Here is a 10,193-nt window from a genome sequence, read left to right as displayed (position 1 = left end):
TTTAGCAAATGGCTGCAATATAACAAAGAGTGAAAAATTTAAGGGGGTCTGAATACTTTCCGTACCCACTGTATGTACTGTGTTTTATATCTATTATGTTTACATAAATACACACCCATACAGTATATATTTTGAAAATATTTACATGTATATATTTATATTCATATAATTTATATTATATATATAAATATTTAATATATAAACAACATATTTTTGTATGAATCTATATATACGCACAATAAATATAACAAAGTACACACATATATTATGCAAACAAAAACTTTTATTTTGAAGAGTCTGCTGAGTTTTCCATTGGCAAGCAGCTTCTCTGATTAGTGGATGTCTCTCTGCAGGATTATGGCTAGAGTAAATCTTTACCTGCAATTGAATTGCCCTCGTCCCTTGAACAGATTTTCTTTGTTTGTCTCTGGTCAGCATCTCAGAAAACTAATATTTCTTACTGTTAAAACTGAAATGATGGAACGATAAGAGGAGTAAACTGCACAAGAGCCATAAAAACCGTCCCATAGAGCACTAAATACAGATTCATTTGTTGGTGCTGATCACAACCTGCTTGTGCAGTGAATTACTGGCTTGAATTCTTGAAAACTAACCTATTCAATAATAATGTGTAATGCTGGGCCTGTTTAGTTCATGGTAGTAGTAGTATATTTTTTATTTAATACCATGTCAGCATCTTAGGCTATTTTCATGCAAAAACAATAAAAAAAAATACAAGTATGTTTAGTTCATGTTAATAGTTTAACTGATGTTCACATCTTTTGGAACTCAAAACTAGGGCTGGAGGATTTGTTAAAACTAAAGAAAATCTGACTGCAAAATGTTCAATGTTGCTGCTATAAAATAGGCATAACATCTGTCTTCTTTTGGCATTCACACTGTACATGGACTTGAAAGTGAGTTCAGACCTTTTTTTTTCCTTCTCCATCTACTTTTAACTAATTATTTTTTGGAACCTAAGTCCACCTGAACATTAAACAAAAATACTGTAAATAAGACGATTATTATTGAGCACCTGAGATGGTGTTTTTCTGAGCCGACAAGTGAACAAACTTAGTAAAAGTGAATACATATATTCACTAAGACTCTCTGCTATGTCACACAAACGAGATGTTCTTGCGACTGTCAATGTTAACATGTTATACAATAATGTGCTTAATTAATCAATGGCTTAATTTAAGGCAGAGCAGTGATTAAAAAAAAAAAAAACATTATAGGGTTCATAAGGTGTGTGTAAAAATAGCTACATTATTTAATCCACAATATTTTTACATTCCACATTCTTGTGGTACAAGCCAAATAATTGTAAATAATTCAGCCAAAGAGAGAGGAGGAAAGTGTTTGGGAAGCCCGTTGAACACAATCATCATAGTTACAATCCTGTACTAATGGTCCAGAAATTATACACTAAGGCTACTTTAATACAACAAGAAATTCATCTGTTCTGAATTTCCTCGTGCAATATGTAATACTGTTATGAATTAAGACTTTAACAAGTTTAGTGGCCCCACTACTATTGTTTACATCAGTTGCATGCTATTACCATGATTAACTGTGTGAAGGGTTTAAGACTCCAGCTTCAGTATTTGACCACTGATTACTATATATATATATATATATATATATATATATATAAAAAAAAAAAACATTACAGAGACAGCAATTTCTTAATTTCTGTCAGAAGTGCAAATTATTAATAAAAAATAATAAATTAAGGTATTTTTGAATGATTTTGATGAGATACAGGATGATGTATTTTGAAAGTATCTGAAGAAATGATGGAGGAAAAAAAATGTCGGCAATCAGATGTAGACGTCTGCATCTGTGTTATTGCTGTGCAAATTTATTCCCGGCTTGGCTGTATTAATTAATAGTAAACGATATAAATTAAAAATAAAGAATGAATAAAATCAGATTTAAATAATACATGAAACACTTCAGTATATTCATAAAAAAATGTTAAAGCCTTAACAGGAGATCATGCATTTCATTTAAGTCTTTTAAGTTTAAAGTGAATAAATGAATTCTTGAATGTTTTGAAGGGTTAATTGTGTATTATAGTAAGTTTACACTGTAACTGACAGGAATAAAACAGATGTTATTTTCAATTACTTATCATAAATAAATCATTATTGACCAACCAAAATCTGTACAGCCCCAGCCAGTAACAATGTTTTAATTCAGACTTAACCCTGAACTGAAACCTAAGTCTGACTGGTTCATAGTAATGTTGTTCCAGGACCAGCAAGGACACAGATCCAGGAGCGTGTGCTTTTTGTGTAAATCATGAGAAGTGTGACTCCAGGAGTGTGTGACAGACATGTGTCCTGTGGCTCTTTAAGTCAACTGTGTCGCCGTTATGAAAGAATCTGGGTCACATTCTCGTGACACCGGAGGAAATGTGTACAACTTGCCGAAAACCAATCACAAAGAGTACTTCTTCATTTAAAAGCATGAGATGCAGTGGGATGGGGAAAAACCGCCATAAAGTCTCAAGACATGTTTTTTAAAAGTTGAACTTGCATTAATTTTACATGGCTTTCTAAACATGCGGCTCTCTTGTGCGAGACACGAGTGCAACGCTGATAGATGCCCCTCTTGAAAATGCGATAAATATGCATTCTGTGTGAACGGCTTGGTTTCAGTTTTGACGTAAACAACATCTTTTCCACACTGATGTTCTCTTTCCGCAATATTTTGAATGAACAACGTAGCAGCGCCGCATCTAGTGGGTTCACCTGGATAAGCTATGAAAAGCATTAAAATGCAACGACACTCACATTGTCATCGCATCGTGTGTCGATAAGGCTGCCTAGCGCACACCTAACATTCGAACGCAATGTGGATTTATATTCTAAATTCAATGAACATTCGAAATTTGAATTATTTTTTGACAGCCCTAGAAGGGAGTTTCATAGCTTTCAGTTGATGTTAGCCCTGAGGTCATCTTTACACTGCAAAAACTGACGTGATTTTAACGGTAAAAGACTGTAAAATGCTACAGTAAAACCTATTAATTGGTTAACGGTAAGTTCCCCTACTGTATTCTGTGAAATTGGTCATTGCATGTAATTTTACGGTAGCATACAGGTAATAAGATATGTAATAAAGGAGGACAGAGCAGCAGAGGAACACTCACAGTTTGTTGCCCTTCAGAGCGGCGTGCTGCAGCAGGTTGAAGCTGCGGTTGTTCTGCTGCGTGAAATCAATGTTGGGCACCACAGTCAGGATCTCAATGATGCTCCTGAAGTCTTTGGCAATGGCGTCATGTAAGGGTGTATCTCCATATGAATCCTGACAACACCAAATTACTGCTGTTAGTGAACACTGCTCAATCTAGTTTTCACAAATGTGACCCTGGAGCACAAAAGCAGTCATAAGCATCACAGGTATATTTGTAGCAATAGCCAACAATACATTGTATGGTTTAAAATGAACCAAATATTGTCCTATCCTAACAAACCATACATCAATGGAAAGCATCAGCTTTCTCAGCTTTCAGATGATGTATAAATCTCAATTTCAAAAAATTGACCCTTATGACTGGTTTTGGTCACATATTCTAATTTTACAGAAATGTTAAAGGGATATGCCGCCCCAAAATGAAAATTCTCTCATCATTTGCTCATCTTTGTTTTCTTTTCTAAACTCTTTTTTTTTTTTTTTTTTGTGAACTGCATCACATGGACTCAGAGATGGACTTGGAGGAGATGGGAACTTTTATACAGTACTGTTGTCTAGATTCCAGATCTGCTTATTCACCCTTTCAACCTTCAAGTGCTGAAGCAGTAGCCTTTCAAGTCCAAAGGTTTTTCGGATCGGGAGAAACATGCAAACGCTGCACTTAAGAACTGTGCATTTACTGAAAACATGTTTAGATGAGTTATGAGTTTAGCATGTATGGGATGATAATGCATGATATAATATACTATTAATAGAAAAACATCCTTTTGCTGAATAGGTGCCATTAATCTCAAATGTAAAATATAAAATTAAATATAAATACAATGTAAATGTAGCCATTTGACAATTTAGTTGTTTAAAAAAAAAAAAAAAAATCAACCAACCATGAATTCAGATGGAATGATTCTGCCTGTAGGTTATAATTAATACTGAAGATGTCTGAAATGAAACTCTTTAAGTTTGGACTTTTTAAGTAATAAAAGCACCAGAAGCAACACGCCACCTTCTGCACTGACATTTTTCCCATTAACATAAAAACAACAGAGTTCACAAATCCCCCATTAACGAACATGCATAAAAAAATCCAAGGTAAAATAAAATCACACTATTATCCAATCACAAAAAAAACTACATCAATTAAGGCAAGGCAAGGCAAGGCAAGTTTATTTATATAGCACATTTCATACACAATGGTAATTCAAAGTGCTTTATATAAAAGAAAAGAAAAAAATAATCACAACAATAAAACAAGGAATTTAAAAACTTTGAAAATGATTAAATCATTGATTTAAGAGGTTTAAAATGAATTTAAAAATGGTTAAGAATAGAAAACGATTATACATAAAATAGGACTCACAGAGATGGAAACTTTTGCACTTTTGTCTCCTATAACTTTTGAACCCGTACTGAATGTGTTTCAGTGTAAGCTGGACGCTTGCTGGCTCTGCACTTTTCGTATATTTATAATTTAAAAAAATGAGAATTATATTTTAGCAGAATTTGTTTGCAAAAACAATATCTAAGCAGCGCTGAAGCAGTAGCCTTTCAAGTCCAAAGGTTTTTCGGATCAGGAGAAACATAATACTGCCCTTAAGAACTGTGCAGTTACTGAAAACATATTTAGATGAGTTATGAGTTTAGCATGTACAGGATGATATTGCTTTATTTAATATACTATTAATGGAAATAAAGAAAAACATTATTTTGCAGAATATGTAAAATATAGCTGATATCATTTTTAATGAATTTGTTTTTAGCAAAGGGTGTCATTAATGTATAATCTAAAATTAAATATTAAATATAAATGTAAATTTAGTCATTTGAAAATTTAGCTGAAACAGAACCGACTATGAATTCAGATGGAAATAGTCTGCCTATAGGTTATAATAAATACTGAAGATGTCTGAAGTAACTCTTCAAGTAATAAAAGCACCAGCAGCAACACGCCACTAGGGCCATTTGCACTGCCATTCTTCACATTAACATAAAAACAATAGGGTTAGCGCACGAATCTAACTGAACTACTGAGTTCACAAGTCCCCCATTAACAAACATACATTAAAAAAAATATCCAACGTAAAATAAAATCACTGCATTATTCAATCACAAACCAACTACATCATTTAAACTCCAAACAGATCACTGACCCAGTTCTGTAAGCACTCAAATCTCAAAGGCATGTTTTCTGTCTAACCTGCAGGTTGATGTCTGCTGAGTGCTCCGTCAACACTCTCACCACATCCGTGAAGCCTTTATTGACAGCGATGTGCAGCGCCGTACACATGGAGTTATTCAGCAGGTTCACACTGGCTCCTTTACTGAGCAGCAAGCGTGCGATTTCTGCCTGATTCCTGCACACACAGCACACAAACCACATACCAGACACACACAAACACAGCCGGAAACACATTAGATGAGGAAAATCAGGGGGAACGCATTACAAGTAACGCGAGTTACGTAATCAGGTCATTGATCAGAATGGTTTATTTTTTAGTGAGCCAATGTTTAAAAATGCTAACTTGATGGCACTACTTTGTATCTTTACAGCAATCTTAGTTTGGTGCCTAATAGGCCGCAGATTAGATGGGTCAGCCATATGGTTTGAGAAGGCCTTAGACTTTCTATCACGTGATAAAACAGAAATAGAGAAAGCTACAGGCACACTGGGTTCCCGCTTGTTCTGTAAACATTTGTAAATGTTGCTGCTATTATAGCGATAATTAAACTCAAACAGCCAGGCTAATATGTTTTACTGGAGCATGAGGTGTGTTTTCTGTCTAACCTGCAGGTTGATGTCTGCTGAGTGCTCCGTCAACACTCTCACCACATCCGTGAAGCCTTTATTGACAGCGATGTGCAGCGCCGTACACATGGAGTTATTCAGCAGGTTCACACTGGCTCCTTTACTGAGCAGCAAGCGTGCGATTTCTGCCTGATTCCTGCACACACAGCACACAAACCACATACCAGACACACACAAACACAGCCGGAAACACATTAGATGAGGAAAATCAGGGGGAACGCATTACAAGTAACGCGAGTTACGTAATCAGATTACTTTTTTTAAGTAACTAGTAAAGTAACGCATTACTTTTTTAATTTAGAAGGAAATATCAGAATTACTTTTTCAAATATGTAACAGCAGCTACTTTGTTTCCATGTATTGAGTGACAGCTCTGGTGTTACCATGGTGACAGAAATCAGGAGTAAGTGCAGAGCGTTGTGTGTGAACATGATCTTACTGTAGCTCTAGACTAAATATCAACATGTGTTTACTCATCTCACTGCACACAAACACATTCAGTGTTCCTCAAAATCAATAAATACTGTCAAATGCAAACTCAGAATATTATACAAACCTGCAATAATTAAATATGTTAAATAAGACAAATATAATTTATGTATTTAATCCCATTTTATTAACCAATGTCTTTGCTACTGACCTTCGATGATCCAATTCAACCATAATATAAGCAAAAATAACACATTTGTGTTTCATTTGTGTTATTGCTGAATAGTGCTGAACTTTCTTCTGCTGCGTCATATTCTTCATGCAGTTTGTTTGAGCGGCGCCCTCTACTGTACAGACGTGAATTTACATTTCCTTCAGCCTGAGGCGGATTAATTTCACTTCTGTTGTGGGTTTTTGAGGATTAAACTTTACACTTTTAAGGAGGCCTTGAGAGACTTTTAAGACGACTAGAACCTGGAGGTCAAGTTCACACTTCAGAGCATCAAATCAGCTAAATGAGCTAAACTAAAAAGCTTTATAGCCAAACATTCATCTAACTCGTATGAGGAACTAGTAATTCAGCTACATCAGTCAGATCTGCCAAAATCACACCGAGTGCCCCAAATCATGTCCAACTGATGATCCAGATCACTTTGTCAACCACTAGGACCTAAAGACATCAAACCACTGACAATATAATTGCCCTTACATGTACTTTAGAAGTTCTATAATGTCATGATTTAGTCTGACTGAAATCATACCAGCCGTGTTTTTGCAAAGTGGACAAACAGAACTAGATAATGCCACTGTAGTTTAGTTTTGGTCTAGATGTATACACAATCAGACTACAGTCAGGCCTGGTGTGTTTTCTGAGAAACAGAGGTGACGCTTGTATTTAATCCTTTAAGTAATCAATTACAGTGAGGACTGTAACTCAACCACACAAAAAGCCACTGTAATGCACATGCTTAGCGTCTCTGGAATGTGCCTTCACATTAATGGGTTAAATACAGTTTACTGAGGACTAGCGGACTACACTGCCGTGTGCTCAGTAGTGTTCATTTTGTCAGCCATTTTTAATTGAGTCTTAGTCTGGTCTCAAATGTACCTTTTAGTTATGATGATATTTAGTCAACCTTGTCCTGTTAGGGTTAGGGTTTAAATCAATGAAATGTTGGTTTTTTCAGTTAATTATCAGCGCTTCTGCAATGAAGAGTTGCAAAATTAAGCAAAACACCGAGTGTATTCGTTTAACAGAGAAGCCATGATTTGGGGATTTGAACTCTTGATATCTGGCAACCGCACACAAGAAAGCTTGCGTAGTAGAGGCGATTACAACAGTCCGCAATAATATTTTGTCTCCTTTTTTTTTTCGACGGAAAAATAGATTTTTGTTTAGTTTTTATTTTTTACAATACATTTTGGTGTTGTCTTTTATTGTCAGTGATACTGCATGTTGATATAGTCACAGTTATTGTTTATTGTCTCGTTTTAGTCATGGGAAAAAAGCTTGTCAATTAACATTTTTCACCATAGTTTCCGTTAATGAAATCAACACTAGTGCAAAAACACAGGTTGCCCTGCATCTAATACTTGTTAATGTACATGTAGCTTTTTCTTATAATTGTCATTGATAACCAAGGAATAAGGAATAAGTACTGGCTCTCACCCGAATGCTGTGTAGTGTAGCGCAGCATCTCCGTCCTCATCTTTAGCTTCAATGCTGCTGTTGGCCTGAAGCAGAAACTTCACCACCTCCACATGTCCCTGATGGGCAGCCACCTGCAGAGCCGTCTTCCCCTGGTTCTTAATATCCACCTGAACAGAGTCACACACAGCCTTCGCTCAAACACACTTCTGCAAAGACTCACTTTACCTTCCAATCAGACTGTCTAAAGAAATAGTTTACTCACCCTTATTCCATTTAAGATACAGATGAGTTTGTTTCTTCATCAGATTTGTAGAAATGTAGCATTGCATCAGTGTCTCAGCAATGGATGCTCTGCAGTGAATGGGTGCCGTCAGAATGAGAGTCCAAACAGCTGATAAAAACTATGGCTGCCCTCGACTAAAGATTTTTCTGGTCGACTAGTAGTCGTTCATTTTAGGCATTAGTCGACTATTAGTCGCACATTTATTATTAAACCATATAAATCATAATAATGAGCCTTTAATTGCCTACATAGCCTAATAGCACTCAAGTGCAAGCAAAAAAAGCTTGCCACAGCGCACCGGCAGATATAATAATTATGAATGTGTTAGGGAAAAACAGCAAGGAGGCTGCATTAACATTTTAATAACGTATTGATAAACTAGTGCATTCTTTGTTTTGGGCTTAAGAGATGAAGCCAGCGACACGGACTCGTCATGTCCGCAGTAGTGATGCGCCTGTATGCATGTTTCATATGGATTTGTCAGGGTTCTCCGTTTGCCTTGTGTTTGTTTCCTGTGTCTATGTGGTCTTGTTTGTCAGCACATGGCTTTGTTGATGTTTTTCTCAGCCGTGTGCTTCTCTAGCCCCTCCTCCTTGTTTCCTCTTTACCACACCCTCTCGTTAGCCCTTGTTGGTCTAATTGTTCTCACCTGTTCCTCGTGTGTCTTCCTCCCTATTTATAGTTCCCCTTGCCCTCTTGTATCTGTCTGTTTTGTAAATAAACCCTTGTCACTCCTTCAGCGATTGGGTCCTCCTTCCAGATCCCTGACAGAATTAGCTTACATAATCTGAGAATATTTGTTTTCCATTTGAATTGGTTCATTTGAAAGGAGACATTTCACTCTCTATAGATATATTTTTCGTGGCTACACAGAGTTTCACGCTCAAGTTCAAGGAGACCGAGACGGTGCTTTCATTATTTTACATAGCGCAATGTTTCATTGTTATTCTGAGTGCACACAAATAAACGTACGGTCTTTACAGATTCGAAAGATATATTACTCTTATCTGTATGACCAAAAATGAGGGAGTATTTTAAGAGCAAGTGAGCGCACCGGCGCCTCCATCTGTCCTGCATGAGCTACTGTTCAGCTTCCACTCTCCGCACACACACTTCTAGGTTAACATTAGATGAGCGGCCATGTAAAGTTGCTAATACTTACATATTTCAGATGATTAGCCATATTTGAGGTCGATGAATGATAGGCGAGCGTTTGGATGTCCTGCCCGATGTATTACCACATAGACCAGCCGTTAACGATCTGTCCATCACAGACTGCGTGACTGGATTTTTTTTTTCTGCGATTAATACATTTTGGTTAACCAAGCCTCTTCTCACTGACTAACGGTTAGTCGACTATTAGGGGGCAGCCCTAATAAAAACATCACAATAATCCACACCACTCCAGTCCATCAGTTAACATCTTAAAAAGACAAAAGCTGAAACAAATCCATCATTAAGATTTTTTAAACTAAAATATGAGTCCATAATCCATAATAACGCTTGCTCCAGTGAAAAAGAGCATCTCCTGTTGTCTCTCACATAATTGTTCAGAGCTGTTTTGGCTTGTAAACGCTGCTTGATCTGTGCAGATTTCTCTCCTGATTCAGACCAGAACACTTTTTCACTGGAGGAAGTGTTATTATGGATTATGGACTGGTATTTTAGTTAAAAACGTCTTAATGCTGGATTTGTTTCAGCTTTTGTCTTCTCCAGATGTTAACTGATGGACTGTGGATTAGTGTGGATTATTGCTGTGGATTACTTGTGGATTGTTGTGATGTTTTTATCAGCTGTTTGGACTCTCATTCTGACGGCACCCA

At 36.5% G+C, this 10,193-nt stretch overlaps 1 protein-coding gene across 1 annotated transcript in view; it reads right to left on the bottom strand.

Annotated features, from left to right (window-relative positions):
- LOC107697992 (E3 ubiquitin-protein ligase MIB2-like) overlaps positions 1-10,193 on the bottom strand; it is a 75,556-nt gene that overhangs the window by 17,706 nt on the left and 47,657 nt on the right. Inside the window, exons 11-13 of the mRNA XM_016498898.1 lie at positions 8,106-8,254; positions 5,987-6,143; positions 3,161-3,315 (exon numbers count right to left, since the gene is read on the bottom strand). Coding sequence (XP_016354384.1) covers positions 3,161-3,315; positions 5,987-6,143; positions 8,106-8,254 — 461 coding nt within the window. The remainder of the gene's footprint in view (positions 1-3,160; positions 3,316-5,986; positions 6,144-8,105; positions 8,255-10,193) is intronic.

Source organism: Sinocyclocheilus anshuiensis, unplaced genomic scaffold, assembly GCF_001515605.1.
Source record: "Sinocyclocheilus anshuiensis isolate Anshui unplaced genomic scaffold, SAMN03320099.WGS_v1.1 scaffold1950, whole genome shotgun sequence".
NCBI lineage: Eukaryota > Metazoa > Chordata > Actinopteri > Cypriniformes > Cyprinidae > Sinocyclocheilus > Sinocyclocheilus anshuiensis.
This window is presented reverse-complemented; position numbering and strand designations above follow the sequence as displayed.